We start from the raw sequence: 26,023 nt of genomic DNA on the forward strand, positions 1-26,023 counted from the left end.
TAATATACGCCGAGTAAATTAATTTTACTTCAATTTATTGAGTAATTCTTTATTCATTTCTTTTTACAAAAAATCAAGTTTTATTATAATAATGATCGCAATGTATTTAAATATTTTCATAAATATTTAAATAACTTGCCAGTCGACTTGAAAGGAAATAAAAATCTTCAATCCAATTAAATGAACTTATAAATATGAACTCATGGCTACTTGTTTAAATTGCAGCCGTTACACGCGACACCCTGTGTTGGCAGGCTAGGAGCGAAAAGCTTAGCACCACACCGAAACGCCCTGTGATACATAACAGTTTTTTCAATCGACAGCAGCGGCGCCGACGACAGCAGCAGCCACATAGGCAGCATCTAATAAGCTTTTATTATCCAGCGCAGTGAAAGCCCAAGCAGCGGAGGGCACGGGCGTCGCTGTCGTCGCCGTCGCCGTGGTGGTCGACGTTGGGCTATTGTTATTGTTTTCGGTGATTGCGAGTAATTGAAGTCAATTTATGGCAGACCGGTTAGCGCGAATGCAGCCCAAAACCAACGATGTTTAAATCAGAACGAAATTCAAGCGCGTGCCGCGCACTTGCAGATACTACTACAAACACAAATGAGCCTTCCTCTGCCTGTAATTCCTTGAGCAGAATGTCACTATGTCGTGCTTGCCTCGTGCTGCTAGGCAGCCAAGATGTGTCCTACGATTTGTGCCGTGAAAAAGAATTAGCTGTCAAGTTTTTAGGTTGCATGGGGAGCCGAGCAAAAGGATTCCCTCAGGATCTGCTGGACAGCAGCATGAGCTGCAACGTTGTGCTGCAGTGCATCTGTGAGTGCTGTTATCAATTAGTGCAAAAATTCCATGATTTCCAATGCATGTGCGAGGAATCCCAGCGAAACTTTGACAAAATTATGCTGCAAGTGAATGCAAAGGATGTGGAGGAAATTCAGGAAAATACTATTGTTGAAACGTCGCTGGAGTCCCCTAAGAATGTGGAAGAAATTGCCCAGATTCAATCATCGCTGGTCATCGAAGAAATCGTAAGTGTTTGTTGCTAGGAAGTGCATGTGTGGGTGTGTGTGTGTGTACAAGTTCGGCACAATCTAATCGCATGTTTTTGATTAGCATCGCCTAATTATGATTGTATTTGTTCACTGTAACTGTAAACTATATATGTTTGTGTGTATGCACATTGGATACGGAAGACAAAACACACATGCATACATATTTGTATATGTTTGACATTAAACACTTTATTGGCGTGAGAACATTTGTTGATATTTTTATACAACCTCTCACATATGTATGTTTACTTTATGGAAATGTCCACACACACATACAAAACATAGATACGGATGGTTTTGTTTTTTTTATGGCAGCTTTGGGAGCTTTTGCCGCGCGCTTTTCAAAAGGATTGATAACGCGACATTTATGACCAGTGTTGATAAATCATTTATGGCGCTTCTATCTGTATACAATTGTGAAGCAGCAGGATTCAATTAAGTGTATGAATAACTTTGCATACACACACAATAAAACGCCAAATGAAATATGTAGTTGTATTTTACTATTGCCCCTGACCTATATAATTATGCAATTTACCAACTTCGTTATCATTGCTTATGGAAGGAATATTTTTGTTTAATTCTTAGCTATGAGACTTGAAAGACTTAATTAATCATATCCATCATACGCACTGTTGCCAAAACTAGAATGATGAAATCCTCCTATTAAAAAGAATAAAATTTTTCATAATATATAATACAAATCAACTCTTTAAATTTATGTTTTGTTTGTATTTGTATTTTTGTATTTTTTGCACCTGTTACTTAAACTTGATTTGATTCTAAGACTGATTAATTTATTATTATTTATGTGTTACATCTTCTTCTCGCACCTAATTGAAATGCACTTATCTATACTTTGCAGGAAAAAGTCTATATCGTAGAAGATGAAACCGCCAAGGAAACGTTGGGTAAGGAGCGGATTCCCACTTCCCAACGAGCCCGTGGAGTACGCAACAAAACGGAATGCCACATCTGCGGACGTGGCTTCTACAAAATGTCCTTGTACGAGGCGCACATGCAGAAGCATCGCGGCGAACAGCCCTACAAGTGCACCTTTGATGAATGCGGAAAGACATATGCACGAGCCAATTTGCTGACTGCTCATCTTCGCGAGGTTCATCAGAACAGCACAAGGATTTATGCCTGCCTCGAACCCAATTGTAACAAGGTTTACACGGCGGCACGCAGTCTCAACTATCACATTCGGCGGGGTCATCGCAAGGAGGAGTCGAGTGCTGCTCACATTTGTGACAAGTGTGGAAAGTCGTATGGTCGACGAGCTCACCTTACGCGTCATCAATGGGTGCACAAGAGCAAGGGCGAGCGAAAGTTTGAGTGTAACTATTGCACACAGCGTTTCTATACGAATCAGAATATGAAGGATCATCTACAGCGACGTCATAGTCATAAGCCAGCTTTGCGTTGTCGTCGTTGTGGACGCATCTTTGAATCTCGCGCTGCGCTGAGCAATCACACTATGAAGAAGCATGCGAAACTGCGAAACAAAATAAAATGAAGCGGGATAATTCTATGATAAGAACATTTTACTGATCAATTATTTCGCTTTTATTTATATTGTATATAGTATGTGATTTCAATAACTCTGCTTTACTAACGAAACTTTGTTACAATGTAAAAAGTACAATCCATTGAAATACTAAAAAATTTGCTTATATTTTTGTTATTTTCTTTTCGAAAGTCGGCTGATTTTAAAGTAAATACATATACGAAAAGTGACAGTTGTTTTTTTTTTTTAGGGGAATCGATTTGGGGAGGTTTACTATAAAATTAGCTAACATTCACATAATAATGCTTGGGGCTTGGGCTTGCAGCAAGGTAATCTGGTATTATCTCGAAATCAGTACAGAACAGATGTCTTAGCACAAGCCCGCCTTACAATAATCGTAGTTCAAAAATCATTTGTAAAAAAAACAATTAACTAAAACTTTTGCCTTAAGCTTAATGAAACAGACGGTATTTTTTAGTTATTTTAGATTTGAGAATTACATACATACCACTTTACATTATATAAATTTAATAATTTGTTGTAAAAATAATTGAAAAATTGAATTGCATCTATAAAAATGACAGTTGAGGGGAAAGAAATAAAATGCATGAGCCAAAATTAGCATAAACTATATAATATATAGAAATATAAGTGAGTTAGGGGAATATAAGGGGATGTGGTGATGGTGGTGTTGAGAGTGGTGTACTTGGTGTTGCATGCACCAGACATCCACAAAATGTAAATAAATACGCCGCAATATGAGCATAGAGAATGAGGATAAAACGGTCGCTGCCAGTTTTGGTGTTGTTGTTGTTGTAGTAGTAGTTAGTTTTGCTTGCTAGGTTTAGGTTTAGGTGTCCTTGTGCTTCTCATAGAAGGCGTCTAGGTATTTTTTGTACTCCTTTTGATCATTCCACATCATGGCGGCCTGCGCGTTCAGTGGACTCTCGTTATTCGGTTCGCCGAGCAGCGATTGTATCGATAACAATATGGTGCGCACATCGTACAACGCTGACCACTTGTCCTTCAAGATGTCTAGACAGATGGCGCCTTGCAGATCGACGTTGGGATGAAAACATGGAGTTAGGAATTTAACCACTGGCGCCGCATACGGGTACGAGTTGGGAAAGTCGAGCGACAAGCGATACGTTTGACTCGCATACACCGTGTTTATGGGGCCTGCAATAGTGCCGACCCATTTAAAGATGTTTTCACCATCCGGAAATGCTGAGATGCCCTTCTCGTTGGCCATCATTAGGTTCATGAGTTCTTTGTGCAGTCTATGGGCAAATAATGCAAATCATTAGACTACATATACATATCAATAGAGAGGGGGCATTTATAAAAATTTGGCGCCTTACCTTTTACTCACAGCATGATTGTCTTTGACAGGCAGCGAGTCATCGCTGTGTTTGCTACTGCCACCAGCACCACTCTGTTCAGGGCTGATGTTTTGTGCCATTGCGCGTCGTTTGTTGCACTCTCGGGGGGCAATTTAGTTACCTTGCTTGTGTTTGGTTGTAAGCCAAATGTTAGTTTCACTAATTTATACTGTAAATGGAGAATTTTGTTAATGCGCGTCTGTTACTTTTGAGAATCTTTTTTCACTAAAACAAAATGGATGGAGACAACACACAGTGTTGATTTGAGCGTGCACAGGGTTGTATTTTTTGGTAGCTGAATTGTAACGAGTCGATTATTCCATTATAGTGAGTGGCAATTGTAAATCAAATAAATGTACCTTTTTTCTGCCTCGTAATTTCATCAGTTCTTAATTTTTTCCAAAACATATGCAAATAAATCGTCTTTGAATCATTTCACAATATACAATTTTGGCGTCGTTAGCTTTGCGACGCGTCTTGACCGTTAAAATATACCATACACTTTAAAAATATACTGCTTCACATAAATGCACTATAAAATAATTGCAAAATATAATGAACGCCCATACAATAATGGACGTTTTACAAAATAAATATACTTTTGAACCTATTTTTGCTTGCAAATATATGTTAAACATGAAGTTAATGTAAGTAGCTACTGAGTTCTGCCAGTTGCTTCAAATGCATCAGATTTATTGATTTTTAATTGGCTAAATTGGGCTTAAGATTTTTTTATGGAATCTAAATGTTTGAATCCACCTAATCGAATAATTGTCTTCAACAATAAATGCATTTTTGATATTATTATTTGACTGCAAAAGTCATCAATGTTTGCCATAAAAATCGATATATGAATATGTATTATAGCATCAATATTACTATGTTGTTCACGTCTATCGGTATGAGCTCATCTCTAATACAAATTGCTTGAATTGTGTTGTTTTTGCAAATAAGATAATAATTTTATCGGTCTGCGGTTAGTGTTTACTTAAATGAATAAATGTTAGAAAACAGTATAATAATTAAATTAGGTTAACTGTTGGCGACACCCTTAATTTCGATAACTATGTATCTACAGCTGCCAACGCATCCTTGTAACGGCCACAACAAAAACAAATAGCCATAGCCAGACGTAAACAAAAAGTTTCATAATTCTATATTTGGTATTTATAATTGAAATTCTTTCTAAAATATATTTAAGAAACCCCAGGATTCAATCAGTTACGTCGCTTTCTGAAAAGCGTCTGACATGGAGGAGAATAGCTTAATTTATGGCTTGGAGTTGCAAGCTCGAGCGTTGACGCCACAATACGGGGAGAGCAATGACGTGTGCTTTTTTATTGCTACTAATTCATTAAAGCCCACAAATCAGTTGCATTTGCTGCAATACGATGAAGAGCAGGGCACCATACAATCCAAGGTAAGCAGACAAGTAAATAATGAAAAAATTCTAAGTGATTTCCATTTTAGATTTTTGAGCATGCTTTGGGCGAAGTGTGGAAACTTAACAGTTGTCCACACGACGCACGTTTGCTGGCATCAGTTTATAATGTGCAGAAAGGAGCGCAAGTGTTGTCCCAGGCAGCATTATTAACATTACCCGAAGACGATCCCAACGCATCTAGCAATGAACCCTTAAAAAGCGAATATATTCCCTGGGCCAAAGTTGAAGTGTTAGACACCGCCAGCTTGGGGGATCGAGTCAAAACCATTGAGTTTCATCCCAGCCAAGAGCAGACTATTGCATGTGTTGCGGGCAACAAGTTGGCAATCATGCAACGCGCCGAGTCTGCAACTCGTGTAGTAGCCGAAGCCAGCAGCAATTCAAGCGGCGCCAAGAGCGTGTCGTCATTCACCAGCGGCAAGTGGTCGCATCATCATCAGGGCCATCAGTTTGTGGTGCTGCACGATAGCAGTGTGCGTGCCTACGATGTGCGTGATTCCCAGCACTGTGCCTGGAGCATAGATGACTCACATGGTCAGCTGGTGCGCGATTTGGACTGCAATCCCAATAAGCAATGCCACCTAGTCACTGGTGGCGACGACGGTTGCCTTAAGGTGTGGGATTGCCGCATGGTCAAAGCACCAGTCTTTGAGCGCAGCGATCACTCGCATTGGCTGTGGTCCGTGCGTTTTAATACATTCCACGATCAGCTCATCTTGTCCAGCTCTAGTGATTGCAAAGTGCTTCTTACTTGTGCTGGTTCTGTTAGCTCCGAAGCTGTGCCAAGTGATGTGAGTGAAGCATCAGCACAGGAACGCCATAAAGTCCTTTCTGATGGTCTATTACAAACATTTGATCAACACGAGGATTCGGTTTATTGCGCTGAATGGAGCAATGTTGATCCCTGGATATTTGCTTCTTTGAGCTATGATGGACGCGTTATAATCTCAAAGGTACCCAAACAGTACAAGTACCAAATTATTTTCTAACTATTAGCACATAATTTACTAGTTAATAAATATATATGTAATATTTACAGTATTGTTATCTCTAAAACAAGTGAATTAGTTGCAGTAGAGTGTGCTCGACTGCGGAATACTATGAGATCTAGGTGCTGAAGCAGATCGTCAGATAGGTAGACGGATGCACCTGTAAGGCTCGTTCTTTATCAAATCAAAAGTTGCCTGCATCTACACTTCTAGTCCTTGGGTAACGGATCCAAATACTGATATTGTCTTCAACCAGTGTCCTCTGACGTGCAGTCGGAGGAATCATTGGGATTTGCCGTTTCCACGGAGCATACACGCTTGATTAACTCATTCTCCACTTCGACAGTGCCATTCTCGATGGCCTCCTGCATCTGCACATACTCAATAGTGGCGTCGCTCTTCTTGGGAGCAGCAGGATCGGCAGCTGCTTTCACTTTGCTTGACTCCACATTCTGTGAGGCTGCTGCAGCGGTTTCAGTTTCATCTTCTGCTTCCTCGGCAAGGCTGCTGCGTTGTGGTTGCACCTCAGCATATATGGCAGGATATTGCTGCTGCAATTTCTGTTTAATGATACGAACTTTACGAAAGATATAATCCAGATCTTTTTTCATTTCACTCAGTAGTTTAACATGCCGCTTGAAATCCTCGCTAGCACTCTTTAAACGACTCTGCGACAATGCATTGCAATTTAGTAGCATCTCATTGGTTTTCTCAAAACGTTGCAACCTAAAGCAAATTTAGTCTTTGTGGGTGGCATTGGGAGGTATTTTGTTGTTGTACTCACATTTGTTTTTGTGCTCGTATCATTGTCTCAACGTCGCCCTGGTTGACCATGCCAGCTAGCCCTTGTATGAATGCTTCAGCAGCTGTGTAGTTATTGAAACCATATCCATTGAATGATTCCGCATCTGGTGTCATATCCGTGTTGTCCTCCATGGTATTGGGATTTCCTTTTTCCATAACAATCGAAAGGTTTGAGTTTGTTTGTCACACAGTGTGACCGCAAACTTTATTGTCCAAAAATACCAACCCTATTACAAAGAGTGTTTTGCAACAGCTGATTAGCTTCGATACTACAGATTTCCGAATTTTATTTGCAACAAGTCTTTTTATTGTGATTGATATTTAATTTAATATTGTTCTGGTGTGCTTCCTATAAAACCACTTCATTGCCATGAAAAGCATATTGTTTTATTAAGGGTTGTATATTAATCCTAATGCACAAACCTCTCAATCAAAACCTTCTTTTCAGCACTTTTTTAACAGACAGTAACAAAATTAAGCGATCTGGCATATCTACAAAATACTACACAATTGGGCAATAAATATCCGGTCACCCAACAATTAATACCTATTTATACGCGTATTCACCCTTACAAACTAAGACCTAAATGTAATTTTACAAGGCAAATACAAGTTTAAGTTCGAAAGGGAATTTAGGCCTTTCAATCGGGCATTGCCCTCAGTGATGTTAACCCGATTCATACTCTCCAAGTCGTGCTCCTCCTTCTTGCTCCTCACGAATGAGAGCTTTAGGGTGTTGCCACCCATGCAACTCGATCACTCGAAGCGTTTGTCAGCATTACCCGATTGAATACAAAATTAGAAAAGAGTACGATTTGTTTTTTGTTGAAAATAAATTATAAAATTCATATTTTTGCACATTTGGAACTGTGCATAGTGTTTATTTTGTTATCTCTGAAACTCTCTCATAATAACACATCATAAGTAATTTGTTTTTTACTCGAGAAGCTTCGATACGATTAATCGATAGTGTCATCTCTCTTTGTTCTAGTAACTTGGGCCGGTTGTGCTAAACGAAATCAAATTGACATCACACTTGCATTTTGTACGTAGCGCTTGCCGGTTGTGCTAAAATAAATAAACCCAAATTCTCCATTTCGACGGTAAGAAAGAATATGAACAGAGTTGTTTGTAAAAGTAAGTAATGTGTGTGTATCTTCTTCATTTTAAATTGCTAATCAATAAATAGTCATGAAGCTCGCACCGACTGTGAAATTAAACAATGGCCGCGAAATGCCAATCTTGGGCCTGGGAACCTATGCAGTAAGTGTACTAAAGCAAATACAAATATGTACTAATACTAATACGAACAATTGCGGGACATATGCACCAAAATGTACCCTATTAAATATGTGTACAATGTACACATGTCAAATTGACCTTGATTATCATCAATTAATTGTTTATAAAGAAAAAGCAGCCATGAAAATTAATATTTGATGCTATATTTCATAGTTTATGTAACTGATTTTTTATATAGTTTTTCATTTATACAATTATTATTAAATATATTAGTTATCATAAGAAAATGAAAGATACAATACTTTTGCACCTAAGTAAATACTGTGAAATACATATTTGTAGATCGGACTGTTATTGTTCAACAAGTAACATATCTCCATACAGACATGCTTAGGGAGTTTTCACTGTACGTACGTTTGTGTCTTCATTAGTGATAATTTAAGGTGGTCGGGAGATGTGACATCTGTAAATTTGGCACTGTCATTTCCTGGGGCAATGTAGCATAATTACATAGTAGATAAGATAAGCTTATCTCTGTACCAACAACGTCATATTTATTATTACATTTGTTCATTTTCGCCTGCAGTCTCAGAACAAAGAAGGCGAGATTGCCATCAAACATGCCATTGACATTGGATACCGTCACTTGGACACCGCCTTCTTTTATCAGAACGAAGCTGAGGTTGGCCAGTCGATTCGTGACAAGATAGCTGAGGGTGTGGTCAAGCGCGAGGATATCTTTCTAACCACCAAGGTAACGACTTCAATTTAGATACCCATCAAAATATGTTGCTAATAACTTACCACTTTATTTTAGTTGTGGAACATTTACCACGATCCCGAGCGTGTTGAGGATGCCTGTCGCAAGCAGCTCGCTAATCTCGGCCTTGATTACATCGATCTCTACTTGATGCACATGCCCGTGGGTTACAAGTATATCAATGAGGAGACACTGCTGCCCAAAGACGAAGATGGTGCGCTGTTGCTGAGCGATGTCGATTACGTGGACACCTACAAAGCCATGGAACAGCTGGTCAAGAGTGGTCTGGTTCGCAGTCTGGGCGTGTCCAACTTCAACAGCGAGCAGCTGAAACGTGTGCTCGACAATTGTGAGATTAAGCCAGTCACCAATCAGGTGGAATGCTCACCAGCCATCAATCAGAAGAAATTGATTGAGTTCTGCAAGAAGCACGATGTCACATTGACCGCTTACACGCCTTTGGGTCGTCCCAGACCCGAGGAGCAGAAACCCGACTATGTTTATTCGGATAAGGTGAAGGCAATTGCTGAGAAGTACAACAAGACAACAACGCAAGTGGCACTGCGCTATCTGGTGGGTTAAAGTTGAGTTTAATTGTAATAAAATCATAACTGATTGTGATTATACTTTTATTGTAGATCGACAATGGCGCTATTCCCATTCCCAAGTCGTCGAACCCGAAGCGCATCAGCGAAAACTTTGATTTGTTCGACTTTTCGTTAACCGATGAGGAGAAGGCTGTGCTCGATAGCTTTAATACTGGGGAACGCATGGTGCCCCTCAATCTGATCAAGGCTCGTAACCACAAGTATTTCCCATTTGCCATTGAATTTTAGGGCTGGAAACCTAAAAGAACGCTTTTGTAAATACTTGTATGATTAAATAATAAATAGCCTTGTGAAGGTACAAATTTTATTGGAATGTTGTCGTGAGATAGTTGTAAGATTGAAGTAAATTTCATATTCGAAATGGTAGTAGTTTAAATAAGTCTTAAGAAAATGGAATTAGTAATTATGACAGTTTTATAGTATCATAGAAGGTAAAGTTGCCATTGACGAATTCTCCTGTTACCAACAAAAATATTAATTCGCTTAGCTATCCAGCTATCGGAATGCATCCATCAGATACATGGAATCAAACATTAGGTTGGCTTTGTATGATGTATAAGCAAAGTATTCTGTAATTCCAATTGAAATAACTTTCAGATTAATTTAAGAATTTTGTTTGTAGACAAATTTGTTAGATTTATTTGAGATTGCATTTCGATATGATACCAGCACGCTGTTTGACCACGTGTGAGGACGATGAAGACTCCAATTCCCGGGTCGCATTGATACTGGGCGATAAGCCCGTGTGTGGCGAAAAGGCGCTGCTCATGGCGCCCAAGATCAAGCTGAGCAGTGGTTACGAAATGCCTGTCCTGGGCTTTGGAACCTATGCCGTAAATTAGCCTCGACAGCTGCTCTAAAATGTTGCTTTGCTAATCTTCAATCCTGCAGTTGAAGGGCTATCAATGCTTGTCTGCCATTCATTGTGCTGTGGAGACGGGTTTCCGTCACTTTGATACCGCCTACAGCTATGAGAACGAGAAGGAGGTGGGTGAGGCCATTCGCACCCAAATTCAGATGGGAAATGTTTCCAGGGAGAACATATTTCTGACCACTAAGGTAAGTGCTGGTCCAGCTCGCAGTTGCTTCAAAGATTCACAGCTTTTTGATAGCTTTGGAATATACATCATGATCCGCGGGATGTGCGCCGCATTTGCGAGAAGCAGCTAGATGCTCTGGGCTTCGACTACATCGATCTCTATCTGATGCACTTTCCTGTGGGCTACAAACACATGTGCGACGAGATTCTCACTCCCTTGGAGGGTGACAAGGTGCAAACCACGTAAGTTGTTCACTTTCGGAGTTAGTCTATCTCATTTGTCTTATTTACCTAAAGAGAGATTGACTATATTGACACCTGGCGTGCCATGGAGGAGCTGGTCAAGCTTGGCCTGGTGCGTAGCATTGGAGTTTCCAACTTCAACATGGAGCAGGTGCAACGCATTATTCAATGCAGCTCCTCAAAGCCTGTCGTTAATCAAGTGGAAATCTGGCCGGGATTTATGCAAAAGGATTTGGTGGATTATTGTCGCTACAATGGCATCATTGTCACTGCTTATTCGCCACTGGGTCAACCAAATCGAGATGATCATACACCCATATATTTCTTCTCCGAGGGCATGAAGCGTCTGGTGAAGCGATACAAACGCACAGCTTCGCAGATCGTGCTTCGCTACTTGGTAAGGCAAAGGTTACTTAGTTATATCCGGAACAAGTGATATTTGATATTTTGATATTTGGATATTTGAAAATGTGATGGTAGAATAGGTAGAATTGAATAGCGACAACTGACAAAATTTTATTACTAACAGCAGAAGACAACTCCCATACTATAAAATAGCACTGAGTACATATTTCGTCCGTCTGTCTGTCTGTCCGTCGCTATTAATACCTTTTCCTAAGTGACTATGATACACCTGAAGATGCTACCCTTTTTTTTTTGGTAAGTGTGCTGTATCCTCTTGAAATCTATATAAATTGCGAAGATCTTGTTAAAATTGAACAGTTTGTAGACCCTTTACTTTAAACATAGATAAGTGAAAAAGAGTCTTTTGAGTATTTTTTGAAGCTAACAAATATTACCTTTAAATATTAGATTTTCTGTTATTATCTTTTATTGTCCATCTTTCTGTTCTATTATTATTCACTTCCCCCTAGATTGACTATGGTGTTGTTCCCATACCCAAGGCTGGCAATCCCGTGCACATAAAAGAAAACCTAAACATTTTCGACTTTCAATTAAATGAGAACGATGTTCGCGCCTTGCGTGGCATCAAGCCCAAGCCAAGAATAGTTAAATATGAAACTGTCAAAGAGCATCCATTCTATCCCTTCGAGCAAGAGGATGAGAAAGAGGATCAAGAACCGGAACCAGAACCGGAGCGAAAGTCACGTCCAACGAGGCAAACGATTAAGCCGGAGCCAACGGAACAAGATGTGGACGAGGGCGATGAATAGATGCATCGATAGGGGAAAAGGGAATGAAAAGATTAATCTGTTGTAATCACATGGTCGTCCAAAATTGTTGTGTAGCAAATTATAAACAAAGTTGATAAATTTTATGTGACTGCGATTAGTTGCGCCACAAGCTGAAATGATGCATGAAACAGCGTAGATCTCTAATTGTGGTATATGGAAGCAATTGGATGATTTTAACCAATTATTTGCAGATTATTCGGCACTCTCGAAATATAATTAGCCCATTCAAATTGCAATAATATTTTCTCAATGGACTGCTGAATTCTTGGCTGCTGTAAACACGCCATTCTGTTAGGCTTTTATCCGAGTTATGTTAAGATTTATCCGAATTACAGAAAGTTAACATTCCGCAGATAAAACCTAACAGAATGTTATAAACATTGAGAGGTAAAAATCTATCTCATTGTAAGTAAATTAGTAGACACACTTTATCCCATTGCTATTAAGATCTTGCCCTATAACTATTACGCTTTTGTTTGGGTATTCTTTATGGTAATAGCTTAGAATATTTGTGTATCTTACTGTAAGTCAAAGGTTGTTACCGAGGTTAATAAACGCACCTTTTGAATTCCAGTCAGCGCAATGCTTCTTTATGCTCTTTTCATTACGCATTAAATCTGATATGGGAGGCGCGTTGCGACAACAAAAAAAAAAATATATAAATAATGGAATGAACTCTATACTATAATCTACAATACGCTCAGCTTAACAGTCTACGCAGTTTCGTTGAACTCTACTTTACTTTGCTCCACAGTCTACTATATTTTCCACTCGACGATTTATACCACACCACAAACCAAACACCCACAATACACACCACACTTTACACTATAGACGATACTTTACATTAACCTTCACCCCTTCACTATTAACACCTCCCACACAAAAGCCCCAAGAGAGTTGAGCAGCTGAGTGTCTTCTCATTCATGTAAATTATGTGTTGAGAAGTACTTGAAATTTTTCTATTATCTGTTGAAGTTGTGAGTAAACTTAGCAAATAATTGAATAAGGACTTTAGAAATGCTCGTTAAGTAGTATATCTCAATTTGTTCGTACAAGTGTTTAACTAACTTATGCATGTAAATTAGAGTGAGAGTTGTGGAGACGTTTCGCCCCCATAAAGTAACATTTTTTATGCGTCTGAAGTCACAATACGGGGCTATTCTTATGAACTTATTACGTCAGCAGTGTCAGTTAATTACAAAAATTAGTACATTTTTAGATTTTAAATCAAATTGTTGGCTACTGACAGGTCTTCAAGATTCCCACCCCACCTAAAATTGCCTTGCATTGGATACCCCAGTTAGTGGGTCGCAGGCCAGGAATAAAAAAACAAGGAAAGTTATTTTTAATTGAGATATGAGACAGACTCACAACGTAATTATCTTTGTTTATAACTCAAACGAATAAAGCTCAACAGCGGTCGATAGTGCTGCCAACTTTATTAAAGAAAAAAGCTAGTTTTATTTTATTTTTTTGTATATACAAATAAAAATAAAATATTTTAACATTATTATTACAAATAATCTATGAAACAACGAGATTAATTCTAGTTAATAGATTCGTAAATAAAAATTTATTAGTATTTAAAAACAATTTGAGCATTCAGGATTAATTTATAATCATAAAAGATTAATTTACAAGTGAATCTTATATTTTTGTGACAATTTGAGTAATTAAAAAGAATTAAAAATAAAAAGAGCAAAAACGTATTTAACAAATTGTCTATAATTTTCGTTTATATTATTTTTAATTTCAAATTAAAATTTTGCATCACCATAAATAAGTCCAAAGTTGACGAAAACAAACTCGCATAGCCAACACTGTTCGGTAGTTGACAGAGCAGAGCAGAGACATTGGCTCAAAGCCCAATTTGAGTGGAAATGTAGTGAGCGAGGCTTAAATAAGTTTTCAGTTAACCGAAAATAGGCAGTTTCGCTCAAAGCGTCACCACGTTCACAACGTCCGTCGGCTCTGCAGCGCTCTCGAAAGCTCAGCAAAAAAAATAAATAGCCAAAAAAAAAAATTAAATTTCAAACTGGCATATTGCAACGCCGCGTCCGTATAAAAAGTAAAGCATATTTATATAAGTTTTTGCAAGTTGTGAAATTGATCGCGCGATTGTTCAAAAATAAAAAACCTTGACTTGTTGTACGGATATATCGAAAAGTGAGTTCATCATCATTATCATCATCAACAGCATTGCACACACACACACACACACACATATGTATACACACTGCAGTTACATAATGGGGGAAAGGATATCAGAGCGAATAACAACACCCACACACATTGAAATAAAATGTCGTACTCTAAACTCTGCCCGAAGCTGAAGCTGAAGAAAAACTTTCGCTTTCACTCGAAACGCATGCGCAGCCGCGTTTATCGTTGATCTCCCATTGCATTGCACATGAGCTTTTCTTCTCTGGTCGATTGACAGTGTGTACTTACGTATGTTTATTTATTTACCAACACTTGGGAAAAGTGTAGGGCAATTATCATTGCTGTTGTTGCTGTTATTGCTGTTGTTGTTATTGTTCTTGCTCAATGCAAAATTCAATTCAATTGGTAGCAAGGGGGGGGATTATTAAGTAATTGTACTTGTGCGATTGCAGTGGCAAGTCAATTAAAATTACTCAAGTTGTTGGCAGCCATTCCAGCGTTAAGTTTTTGAGTTTGAATTTATAAGCTAAAGCTATAGGCCGCAAGGTCTTGTCCATCGAAGTTGGTCAACGCCATAAAACAAAGTAAATGAAAAGCGTATGTAGCTTTATAGATATGTGTACATAACATATACTTAGAGCATGTGTTGGCCGTTAATTAATATTCATAGCGAGCAGAGTTTGGCAACTGCATTAACGGTCAACACACAATATTTTGACCTCGACTGAAGCGCCATAATAACGAAACATACTTTTTTGTTGTGTGTGTGTGTGTAGTCTTGACGTTTTTAATCAGTTCGAAATCATTAACTTTTATCGCATATATAGTTGAAGTATTATATTTTGTGTGCGCATAGCTATATATCCGCAACACCTCGAAACAATTGTGGAACGATCTTGACCAATGCAAATCACTAACGCTAACGATCAGTTTGGAACGTGAGGCGACTTATTAATTATCCAATATCTGTTAGATTTGTGTTTGCTGATGATCTTACAATTTCGTTCATTAACTTGCCATTTTGAATGATGAGCTTGTAAGCGTGTAAGCTAATAGATCACGTGGATGCTCTATACTATATATTTATGTAAATATTTGTGTGTAATTTTACTATTCATGCGCCACAAGTATTTTAAAGCACAATTCAAGTTGTGTTTTTTGTTACATGAGTTTCCGGAAAGAAAAATTTTGCCAAGGCCCTAATGGAAAATTGAAATCGAACCAAAACAAACAACAAAAAAAGCACATTTTGAAGTGCGAGTGAGCTAAAATCCCCTGTATGGGTGGAGGGGGCGGTGGGGTGTAAGTTGAAAGCTCTCTTATAGTTTAAACCTGTTTCTTTGAGTCATTTCTTTTGCCTTTGCTCATGCGCTCTTCCTCTCCTTTTCTCGCACGCGCACAAACACACACTCACAATTACAGGCAGGCGTGCGTAAATGTAAATGTTGTTGTTGTTGTTTTTTGTTGCTGTGGTACGTTTTGTCGCTTTGTCGGTTTTTATGCTGTTATGCAATCGCTAGGCTAATTGCCAGAGCGGATGCAGAAAGAGTGAGCGAAAAGAAAATATAAATTGCACGTTTTTGAAGCGCAGCTTTTTGAAGCTCTCTCCTCCTGTCAGCTGTCACGCACACACACACACATGCATAGTCAGCTGTATATATGGGTGTGTGTGACCCAAAAACGCAATCGTCAATGTGCTGCGAATATGTACAAACACACACACACCTTGTATGTACGTATGTGTGTAAGTGAACATGTAATCTGGGCATAGCCCATAGCTAGGGCATGTTACCAATTCAATTTCATTTTCAACTTCTGCTCCGTGTACATTGAAATCTGTGTGAAGGCCATGAAAGTGAAAAAAAAAGAAATATAAAACCTAAATAAACCTGATTTTGCGTCCAAACGGCTCTGGTTATGGGCACCGAATGAATTGCTCATAAAAAAGTTTGTTGACCAAAAATGGTTTTCATTTCACTGGGACTGATGATGATGGCAAACAAAATGTACCATACATCACACCAATCTACGCACATGCGATTGCAACACTTGATATACATATAAATAGGCGTGTGCGTGTGTGTGTATTCGTACATGCATGCATATGTAAATAAGTACAGTTGAAGCGACTGCAATAATCTTCTTCGGTTTATCTTTTCGTTTGACCTTCTCGTCTCGTCTTCGCTCTCGGCAGTTAAATGGGTTTTTGGGCATGTAGAAATTGAATTATACGATCGGATGATGTTGTGTTGTCTCTTGTGTGTTCATATGCAAAATACTACTTGGAAGCGACTAGCCCTTGGTTTTAGGTCATGGTCAATGGACCGGTAACAGCATTCGGACAACAACAACAACAGCGGACAACGCATTGGCCGCAGTTAATGAGCTTAAGCTTCAGTTTCAGCTTTTCGCTTTAGCTTCGACTATTTTATTTGTCGCTGCCTTTGCCTCTGCCTCTGTCTCTGTCTCTGCTTCTGCCGCTGACTGTGGCAATGTCGCAGCCTCGTTCACAGCTCCATTTCAAATTGTTTGTCTCTGAACTTGGCAACGGGCGACTTTTTTCTTGTTGTTATTGTAGTTGTTGTTGGCAACAACAGGTGGTTCACTTTGTGCCCACACTCGGGGTTTGCAGACCTCACTTCCAGTCGAAGCCAATGACCCAATGCCCACATGCTGTGCTGCCTGCCGCCCTACACAAAAAATAATCCGACACTGCAAAACAAATTTACACAGCGGCCAAAACTCATTCGGTTTCATTCATAAATAGTACGATCACTGTAAACATTTTTGAGTTCTTCCTCCCGATGATTTTCATACTCATAGCTCTTATTATTTATTATTATAAACATCACTTTCACTTGTATCCCTATTACTAGTATAATATTGATCTAATTGAGTTTTCCCTACCAATTTTTTATTAAGGAACTTTTTACTTATTATATTAAGTTTTCCTGAATCCCTTCAAAATACTATACAACATATTTTATCAACTAAATGTGTTAATTAGGATCCCTATAAAAATTTCACTTCTTAGTTATGTTTTGATAAAGGTTTTCAATAAACACTTCTTTAATTAACACTTTATTAACACGTTTCCGTTATGAATTATGAACTTGAAGTTTAACTTGTTTTTTATAAATTATATTTCTCTTGACCATACTTAAGGTTAAATGCATAAATAAATTCGTCAAAAATTCCAAACATCTTGCAACACCGAAAAAACTTGATTTTTAATTATAAGTGCATGCTTAATTCGATAATCAATCGCTGCATGTTTTTGCCACAAGAATTCGCTTCAACAAACTGTGCTTGTCATTTGTAAATATTATGCAGAATTAAGTTGTTGGCCTTTTTTTTTGGCAATGCCAATTTTCTCACAGTGTACTCTACAGTTAACGTGCAATTTGGGTATGTGTGTAAACAACTAGTTAACCTGTTGACAGCCAAGAGTTCGTTGTATTTTTGTGTGTGGTACATGGCTGGCCAAGGCCAACCACACAATTAGTGATATCTGCACCAAAGTCTTACTCGTACTCGTATCATGCATTACGTATACGTAATAAACGGTAATTGTACGTTTACTGCGCTGCAGATGGCCAATTCGACACGGCTCGAAACACGACACAAATCTTACTAAGCCTTCATCAGTTACGAAATTCATTAATGCTTTTTTTGCATTTCTTGGCTCATCAGGGAACTTCCCATTTTTACATCATTTGTCAAAGAAATACATTTATTCTAAAACAAAGTTTTAAAAAACTTGAAATTTCCAACACGTTTCTAGTCTATAGATTGTAAATCTTTCACTCATCGTATATCACGTAATATTATTTAGTTTGTTTGGTCAGTTCGAAATGTTTTCACTCAACTTGTTTATTAAATTATTGGTTTATTGTTGCTAATTATTTAGTGTGGTGTTATGAGAGTTAATGTGAGCTTCAAATTTGTAATACAAAGTTAAAAATAAAAGCAAATGTGTAATTTTTAACAAATATTGTTTATTGCTTCTAAAAAATATATATTACACTTGGCACATATTACGTATACGTAATGTTTAGATTTGTATTAGTATCGTATTCTATTTATAGAAGAGTTTATTTATCAGTTAAATACTATGTAATAGTTATTTCAGAATGAAATATTAATGATATATATTTTCATATTTATATTTTTAATAAATGCTTGCTTATGCATAAATTACGTATACGTATTAAAATATGTGTCATAGTAAACGAAGTGCTTGTATATTAAGCAACATTTAATTATTCGGTTTATTGAATGAATCATTATTATTATTATTGCCCAAACAAAACATTGATAAACTGTGTGCCTTTTAAATGACTTGGTTATTCTTTATCTGCTTGTTTGTCCATCAACATAAGAACTACTTTCTGTTACTTTCTGCTTATCTATGTTGCCGCTAGCTTAGGTTTCTTCTACACTGTTCCACGCTAATGATAATAATTGTGAAATTGTTTCTTGACTGAGTGAGGGCATCAATAAGATTGATGATTAGATTAGCTTGTTTACTTACACTATTTATAAACTTGCTGCATTTCCTAATGATTTTCACTATTAAAAATAAATAATGAGTTTTACTTAAATGAAATATTTTTCCTTCAACTTTTGCAGTGCTGGAAACCGAGGTGCTGCAACAACCCAAGCTCGACGGACCCGCCTCGAGCACCTCAGACTATGACTTCCCCTACACTTGCGGCCTGAGTGCCGAGATGAAGAAGGTGGCCAAGGAGGAACTGCACGAGGATGAGAACATTAGACGACAGGCGTTGGCACAGTTCCGCGAATGGATCGCCAAGCATCCGAATATCAAAAAGTGCCGCACCGATGCCGTTTTCCTGCTGCGCTTTTTGCGCACCAAGAAGTTCTCGGTGCCCGCCGCTTGCGAGATGCTGGAACGTTATCTGACCATTCGCCAACTGTTTCCGCAGTGGTTCCAGCAGCTGGACATCAATGATCCGGCCATCAATGAGATCTTTGAGGCTGGATACTTGGTGCCGTTGCCACAACGCGATGCCAGCGGTCGGCAGATACTTTTCTCGGTGGCGGGCAAATTCGATCCCTACAAGTTCACGTCGGTGCAGATGGCCCGAGTGCATAGTTTGATCTGTGAGGCATTGCTGGACGATGAGGACTCCCAGGTGGCTGGCTATGTGTATGTGAACGATGAGAGCGGCATGAATATGGGATTTGTCAGTCTGTGGTCGCTCACCGATTTGCGCAGCATTCTCAAGTGCATTCAGAACTCGACGCCCATGCGACACAAGCAGACGCACTTTGTCAACATTCCACACTATGCCAACCGCATCATTGAGCTGGGCGTCTCCATGCTCAGCGACAAGCTGAAGAAGCGCATCATTGTGAGTTAGCCCACGATCTTAGAAATTGTCTGCAGACTTAACTTACAGTATTTTATTCTTCGCTTAGGTGCACAAAAATGTGGAGGCGCTGAAGACAAAGATCGATCCCGCCATTCTGCCCAAGGAATATGGCGGCACCATGCCCATTGCTGAGATGATACGCGAATTTAAGGTGAAGCTGCAACAGCGTCGTGCGGCGATTCTCGCCTTGGATGACATGCAGATCGAGATCACCAAGGAAGCGGCCAACTTTGCGGGCAATGACATTGGCGACATCGATGCTGGCGTCGTGGGTAGCTTTAGGAAACTGGAGGTGGATTAGTGTCCTCTCCTCATCACCTCTTTCTCTCCCTCCAAACACTCTCGGCTAGTTGAATAAGTTTTTAGCATAAGTCAGAATACCATTGATACAAATGACAAAAAAAACAAAAAAAAAACACACACACACTCACACAATCATCAAAATTGTTACTCTGAGAACAGAAATATTAAATTATGAAATAAATTTATACAATCACCCAACACATGCAGATACCTTAAAAAAAAAAAAACAAAAACAAAAAAGGCACGAGCACCAGGCAGAAACTGAAGTTTGTACGCGTTATAGAGTTTTAGAGGTAGATATATGATATAACTATATATACATACTTTCTATACAATTTATGCTATTCATGCATAGCCTTATTTAATTTTGTATGAATGCTATTTAAATATATTTACATGTATGTACATCTTTTTGTTGACAAATCAACTTTTTGTTTTCATTTTCTAAAAGAGTTCTTTCATTGATTAACTTAAGATTTTATAGTTATTAATCTAACATGAAAGGAAACGGATTATACAAAGATTGACAAACTCAATTGACCGCTTTTCCTTTCCTTTTTACAGAATTCTAGATAAATATGCAATTAAGTTCAATTCTTTAACGTTACTGAAGTGTTCCTTTCAATGCGAAGTTTATCAAATTATTGTCACCAAGTGAGTCGATTATTCAACTCTAGAAAATGTTTTATTCTTTTTTTAATCACTGTTGCTCTATTGTAAAGTACACTTTTAAAATTACAACGCACATTAAAAAAGTAATACAGATATTACTTTACAGTCCATCTAAAATAATGCTGATTTCTTTACCCTTTACTATCCAGGCAGAACAATGTTGAAACATTACCCAATTTTAATGTATGTCATCAAGGTGAATAACCCTAAAGCGTGTTCTCCATCACTTATGCTAGTTGTTGTTATGGGGCATATGATATACATAAAGTGGAAGCACGATTAAGACAGTAGAGAATCTACGACAGCAGAGATACACTGTTGGAATCATTCCACATTTAATATGATTAAATATGTACATTTATATGCCATTAATCAATTTAAATATGCAGTTGAAAAAGTAGCAAAATGTGCTTCGACTGATAGTGAAAATCTCCATATATTAATTTCTTTTTTTAGTAGCGTAGAATTTTTGGCAACAGGTGTAAAAAGGGCTCCTAAAATTCTGCTAAGCAATTTTGTGCTACAGTTTGATTTTATTATAAAGTAAAATTTTTGCACGGCTGATTGAATATCACTTGGGTTGTTATTTTAGATTTTATTTAAAGTACTAAATTGCAAAACAATTTCTGAAAGATATCTAGAATGTAGATTCTAATTAAAAATATTGAATTTTTAATTATTTGTAGAAACAAATATTCAAAATATAACAATCTTTAAAAATGATCGAAATCGTTGATTCTTTATTAAAGTATATAAAATGTTATAATTATAATACGTCAACATATTTCTCTCATACTGAATAAAACTTTAGAGCATTCAAGAGTCAGTTAAGCTTTCAGGTTATGATCGCTGCTGTTCCCGTAATTGTTTTTGTTGCAACACGATAACGGCGACATGAAGACAGCGACACGACAGCGGCAGCGGCAGCGGTGAGAGAATCTTATTGCATTTTTGAGCAAGAAAGCGACGACAATCAAAGCTCGAAGTATGAAGCGTAAGTTCAACTGAACTTGTGTGTGAGTGTGCTTGTGTGTGTGTGCGCGTACTTCTTATGTAGGCAGCCGTACACTACACTCACACTCACACACATATATGAGCTTCTTAAGAGAATTGTGAGAATGTGCGCTGTGCGACTGACTGTCGGCATTACATTTTATTATTATTACTGGCAGCGAAATAATTTCAAAGTTTACATTTCAGTTGAGCGTTGGATCAGCTGCTGAACGCGAGCGTCGATCGTGAAGAGACCCAGAACGGAGCGTGTGCCGTCGTCACAGTCGCTGTCGCAGTCTCATCTCAAGTGATTGTTAATTGTTGTCGTTGTTATTATTGTTGTTGTTGCGCTTTCTGTTGTGTCTGTGCTAAATGTATCACACTGTGGTTGGAGCTTAAGCATGTCAACATTATCTTCATCATCATCATCTGCGCATTGAGCAACTGCAGAATATCAACCGGGTTTTTTTTATTATTTTATTTCAACAAATACATATATTTATTGGAACTCCGCCTTCGGTATTACTGGTATGACATTTGGTATTGGCAAAGCTTACACGACGTATGCATAATATTTGCTGTTAGTCATCAGTCTTAGCAATATTCATACATATATTTATATATATTGAGCACACGTGTATATATGTATGAATTGCATGTGCTTGGAAACATTTTATTTTTTTGGAAGGGTCAAAGACTCTTCAATACTCAAAAGGAAATTACACTCTCTTTGCGCGTATTGTTGATAAAGAAATGTGATTTCAGTGATTATGCATTGCATACATATACTATACTTTGTGTTTACGATTGTAGAATGTAGATAAACCTGCTAAGTGAGTGGCCAATTCGCTACAAGGCACTAATAAACTACTACAGCACTAGCACGTTATCAAGCTTTGAGCATGCAAAGAGAGCAATATCAACAACGAGCGAGTGAGAGAGAGCGACATCAGAGCTTTGGCCGAACAGCTGTTTGACTGTGAGTTCGTTCAAACGCAGCTTTTAAGTAGCCTTGGTCGCTCTCTCTCTCTCTCGCTGAGCATGTGATAAGTTGAAAGCGCGTTGAAATTATTGTATGGGTTGCGTACTTCACTTTTAAGTGAGAGAGTCAGTACTAATTGGAAGTGGGTGGCCAAAGTGGCGGTGGCCGTGGCGGTGGAAGTTGCCTTTTTTCTTTATCAATACGATGTGCGAGTCATAGATAAGCAACACTGAAATCACTATTCCAAATACTCAACATTACGTTTTTGTTCTGGATCGCAATTGCAGTGCAGTGTGACAGTCATGAATAAACTACGCAACTTGCTGCCGGGCCAGCAGTCCAAGGAGTCTGCGCGCCATTCGGTCACATTGGAGCCGGAGATTGGTTTTCAGATCACCATCGAGACGCCACAGAATCAGAGCAGTAATGACAGAGCTTCGGCAATGCCGGAGTTGAATGTGCATCTTATTGCGGCTCGACATCTGCCCTCTCTTTTCGGCTTCAAGATTGTGCAGGGCTATATTATTAAGGTACGTGCAAGAGAGACGAAGCATAAACATAAGAGAGTGGTGTTGTAATGCGTTTCTCTTTAATTGTGCTTGCAGGTTAAGCTCTTTCCAGGCACCAAGCGCTTGGATAGTAGCATTCAAACAAACACTTGGCCAAAGTTCAATGAAAACTTCAAGTTTCCTCTTGTACCAGACATTAAGTGAGTAGAAAAAAGTGTTAATTTCCATCTGCTAATGATTTTCTTTTCCCCAAAGACCTTCACTGAAGCATGGTTCGGCATTTTCATCGCGACGTCATATGCAGCCAGTTAACGGCGATTACTCCGATCCAGGGGAACTCTTTGCTGGCCAATTTTTGGTTTTTACCGTTTATGCTCTACTGGAATTACCCGCAGCTGTAAGTTTCGACTATTATCTATGTTTGTATGTGAGTTATAGTAACACTTGCAGAGCTTCAATCGCTTCAACAAGACCTATCGCTCCCTCAAAGAAAGAAGTTCCACTTTTATGCAACGCCTTTCCACGGGGGTGATGTCGAACGAAGCGCCTCCCGAAAATGGTGCGACGCCAAAGGGGAAGGATAAGAAGTCAGCGGAAAGTCCCCGAACTGCTATGCCGGCTTTGACCATAAGTGAATCCAGAAGAAATATAGGTAAGGCTATGGGGATACTATTTTGAAGTAAATAATTGATTTTTGTAATACGTATTATGCGAAGTAGCTTAACTTTTTTATTAATCCTGAAGAGTGTAAGATAAGATAAGATTTTAGGAAAATAAAAATAATAAATATATAGGAACTGTATATGGGGTTGTTAAGGAATGTTGTTAATCTATTTATTAAAAAATGATTTTTATATGAATTTTCACATATGTACATATAAGAACCAGTATAAGAATATCAGTAATATCTTTAAGTTTTGTAAGCACGTTTATCAGAAAAAGTTGTCCCTATTCCTATAACTATTTTTTGTATGTGTTATTTAGTTTTGAATTTTTACTATTTTTTTTTCTTTTTTAATTTTTGTTCAATACCTTTTTTTGAATATAACTTCAGGTTCTGTGACCTGCTATCTGGAGCCAAAGCTCTTCAAGCGCAACCCGCGTAATGGAACTTATACGACCGAGGAGCTGTGGCTACCAATTAAAGATATAACCACAACAGTATCCAAAGCAACGCCCAATAATAACAACAACTATGTAAGTTAATCGTCAACAGGTTGAACTGGACAATTAGACTACAATTTGACAGCGACAACATCAAACAACAACAATGACTTAACTGAATCTCATAACCCGAGTGTTGGCCGCAAATGAAAATGAAATTAAGATGCGCTTTCAATTTGGCCTAGAGAAAGTACATTTAACGTATTCAAATTGCGATTGCGACAACCAACGCGAATTAAATTCAACACAAAAAATAAACTGACGAAAGTAAACAAAAACAACAAAAAACATGACATGCGAATGACCCATGACCCATGACCCTTGTCTCTTTTGCAGCTCACAAATTCGGCAAAGGGCGTGGTTGAGTTGGCCCTCGAGGTACGCGATCTTGCCGAACTTGCCGAGGGAGAAACACAGTCCGAGGTGCATTCAGCGCCAGAGCCTCAGGATATAACAAAGGGTGCGGGCGGAAATAATAATTGGCAACGGATGACTGCCGAAGTGAAGCGGAAAATGGGTATCAGCAATGTTAGCAGTGCAACTGGGGAAACGCTTCTCTTGAGGGTGACAACATCGCGCATGCGTTGCTCCAACAAGGTCAAGGACGAACTGGAGGCGACGGCCAGCGGTCGAGTCTATGTGAAGACCACAATCTTTGAGCATGGCATCTATGTGGATGCGTGGAAGTCACAACTTTTCTATCCCTCGCTCTCGACCAATTGGGATGGCGCTGGCGGGGATGATGCCACGATTTCGGTTCCTCTGCGCAGCCTGGAGCAGCTGGAGAACATTGAGATCAGGATAACGCTAGCGACCAAACTGAAAATGGGCAAGAAACTGGTGCTGGGCACAGTTGTTGTTGCTGGCGGCAGAAGTTCCTCATCCTCTGAAACCGGCGCTGAGCAAATGCAACATTTGCAGAGTTCCCCACTGAACCAGCGAGTCGCTGCTTGGCATTGTTATCAATAGGTAGGAGGTTAACGATGGGGGATGATGCCATTGAGTTCTACGAAAAGATAAGCTCAAGTTGATGCCAAAATCTTAGTTTTTACTCTACGTGTTCGATTAAATTAAATTAATAAATACATATTTAATGACGAAGTATTCTATTTTAATATGTGACATGACAAGTGTTAAATACTCTGTTATATTAAAGTTTCAGCCTCCTAAATGTTATCGTTGGGATTTATTTAAATAAATATTTTAGAAAGGAAATAAGTCTAACCAAAAAGGATATTTAAGTGAGTGAGACCAAAATTTCTATTATTCAAAATTTTTTTTGAATGTAAATGTTATGTGGATCATCTTGACATAAAGGATCTTTTATTTTTGTCTGGAAAACAAGTTTTTTATAATTTATAATTTATTTTAAATATAAAAAAATATTTTGTTTACTATTCAGACAGTTTTTTACTATTAAAGAATGTATTTTCCATACAAAATAACATTTTTCGGCCAACTTTTTTTTGGTTTATCCGTTAACTGCTTTATGACCATGACTGACAGAACCAGGTCAGGCCTGGTCATTGCCTATTTCACGCTTAGGGTTTTTACACTTTTATT

The 26,023-nt window shown here is 38.4% G+C and overlaps 8 protein-coding genes across 17 annotated transcripts; 6 read left to right on the forward strand and 2 right to left on the reverse strand.

Annotated features, from left to right (window-relative positions):
* The first annotated feature begins 247 nt into the window (after positions 1–247).
* On the forward strand, positions 248–3,627 carry LOC133841195 (zinc finger protein 160). Its single transcript, XM_062273534.1, has 2 exons — positions 248–1,031; positions 1,921–3,627. Exons 1-2 carry the CDS (start codon positions 543–545, stop codon positions 2,572–2,574), a joined length of 1,143 nt encoding a protein of 380 aa, XP_062129518.1. The 5' UTR covers positions 248–542; the 3' UTR covers positions 2,575–3,627.
* On the reverse strand, positions 3,183–4,536 carry LOC133841199 (ubiquitin-conjugating enzyme E2 C). 2 transcript variants are annotated; one of them, XM_062273540.1, is made up of 3 exons: positions 4,307–4,536; positions 3,927–4,116; positions 3,183–3,845 (listed from the first exon to the last, which is right to left on the reverse strand). In XM_062273540.1, the coding sequence occupies exons 2-3, from the start codon at positions 4,025–4,027 to the stop codon at positions 3,416–3,418; spliced, it is 531 nt and encodes a 176-aa protein (XP_062129524.1). In that variant the 5' UTR covers positions 4,028–4,116; positions 4,307–4,536; the 3' UTR covers positions 3,183–3,415. The 2 variants fall into 2 exon arrangements, with proteins under 2 accessions (XP_062129524.1, XP_062129522.1); XM_062273538.1 differs by lacking the exon at positions 4,307–4,536 and having other exon boundaries at positions 3,927–4,196.
* Positions 4,537–4,827: 291 nt separating this feature from the next.
* On the forward strand, positions 4,828–6,432 carry LOC133841197 (EARP and GARP complex-interacting protein 1). 2 transcript variants are annotated; one of them, XM_062273535.1, is made up of 3 exons: positions 4,828–4,923; positions 5,149–5,367; positions 5,418–6,432. In XM_062273535.1, exons 2-3 carry the CDS (start codon positions 5,197–5,199, stop codon positions 6,378–6,380), a joined length of 1,134 nt encoding a protein of 377 aa, XP_062129519.1. In that variant the 5' UTR covers positions 4,828–4,923; positions 5,149–5,196; the 3' UTR covers positions 6,381–6,432. The 2 variants fall into 2 exon arrangements, with proteins under 2 accessions (XP_062129519.1, XP_062129520.1); XM_062273536.1 differs by having other exon boundaries at positions 4,843–4,923; positions 5,158–5,367.
* Positions 6,423–7,442, reverse strand: LOC133841198 (kxDL motif-containing protein CG10681). Its single transcript, XM_062273537.1, has 2 exons — positions 7,165–7,442; positions 6,423–7,106 (listed from the first exon to the last, which is right to left on the reverse strand). The coding sequence occupies exons 1-2, from the start codon at positions 7,338–7,340 to the stop codon at positions 6,629–6,631; spliced, it is 654 nt and encodes a 217-aa protein (XP_062129521.1). The 5' UTR covers positions 7,341–7,442; the 3' UTR covers positions 6,423–6,628.
* A 733-nt stretch (positions 7,443–8,175) lies between these two features.
* On the forward strand, positions 8,176–10,101 carry LOC133842253 (aldo-keto reductase family 1 member B1). Of its 2 annotated transcripts, none has more exons than XM_062275289.1 (5): positions 8,176–8,287; positions 8,374–8,447; positions 9,013–9,180; positions 9,244–9,759; positions 9,825–10,101. In XM_062275289.1, the coding sequence occupies exons 2-5, from the start codon at positions 8,376–8,378 to the stop codon at positions 10,020–10,022; spliced, it is 954 nt and encodes a 317-aa protein (XP_062131273.1). In that variant the 5' UTR covers positions 8,176–8,287; positions 8,374–8,375; the 3' UTR covers positions 10,023–10,101. The 2 variants fall into 2 exon arrangements, with proteins under 2 accessions (XP_062131273.1, XP_062131272.1); XM_062275288.1 differs by having other exon boundaries at positions 8,181–8,321.
* Positions 10,102–10,360: 259 nt separating this feature from the next.
* On the forward strand, positions 10,361–12,355 carry LOC133842252 (1,5-anhydro-D-fructose reductase). Its single transcript, XM_062275287.1, has 5 exons — positions 10,361–10,627; positions 10,686–10,853; positions 10,907–11,076; positions 11,131–11,473; positions 11,952–12,355. Exons 1-5 carry the CDS (start codon positions 10,454–10,456, stop codon positions 12,249–12,251), a joined length of 1,155 nt encoding a protein of 384 aa, XP_062131271.1. The 5' UTR covers positions 10,361–10,453; the 3' UTR covers positions 12,252–12,355.
* A 1,843-nt stretch (positions 12,356–14,198) lies between these two features.
* LOC133840631 (clavesin-1) lies at positions 14,199–20,257 on the forward strand. Its single transcript, XM_062272573.1, has 3 exons — positions 14,199–14,441; positions 19,071–19,816; positions 19,884–20,257. Coding segments are annotated over exons 1-3 (1,002 nt in total). The 5' UTR covers positions 14,199–14,440; the 3' UTR covers positions 20,139–20,257.
* On the forward strand, positions 20,230–25,592 carry LOC133840629 (uncharacterized). 7 transcript variants are annotated; one of them, XM_062272567.1, is made up of 8 exons: positions 20,281–20,433; positions 20,705–20,794; positions 23,075–23,317; positions 23,393–23,496; positions 23,552–23,693; positions 23,747–23,948; positions 24,351–24,493; positions 24,797–25,592. In XM_062272567.1, exons 2-8 carry the CDS (start codon positions 20,765–20,767, stop codon positions 25,427–25,429), a joined length of 1,497 nt encoding a protein of 498 aa, XP_062128551.1. In that variant the 5' UTR covers positions 20,281–20,433; positions 20,705–20,764; the 3' UTR covers positions 25,430–25,592. The 7 variants fall into 7 exon arrangements, with proteins under 7 accessions (XP_062128549.1, XP_062128550.1, XP_062128551.1 ...); XM_062272568.1 differs by lacking the exons at positions 20,281–20,433; positions 20,705–20,794 and adding exons at positions 21,676–21,806; positions 22,013–22,333; XM_062272569.1 differs by lacking the exons at positions 20,281–20,433; positions 20,705–20,794 and adding exons at positions 21,789–21,806; positions 22,013–22,112.
* The last annotated feature ends 431 nt before the right edge of the window (positions 25,593–26,023 follow it).

Source organism: Drosophila sulfurigaster, chromosome 3 (assembly GCF_023558435.1).
Source record: "Drosophila sulfurigaster albostrigata strain 15112-1811.04 chromosome 3, ASM2355843v2, whole genome shotgun sequence".
NCBI lineage: Eukaryota > Metazoa > Arthropoda > Insecta > Diptera > Drosophilidae > Drosophila > Drosophila sulfurigaster.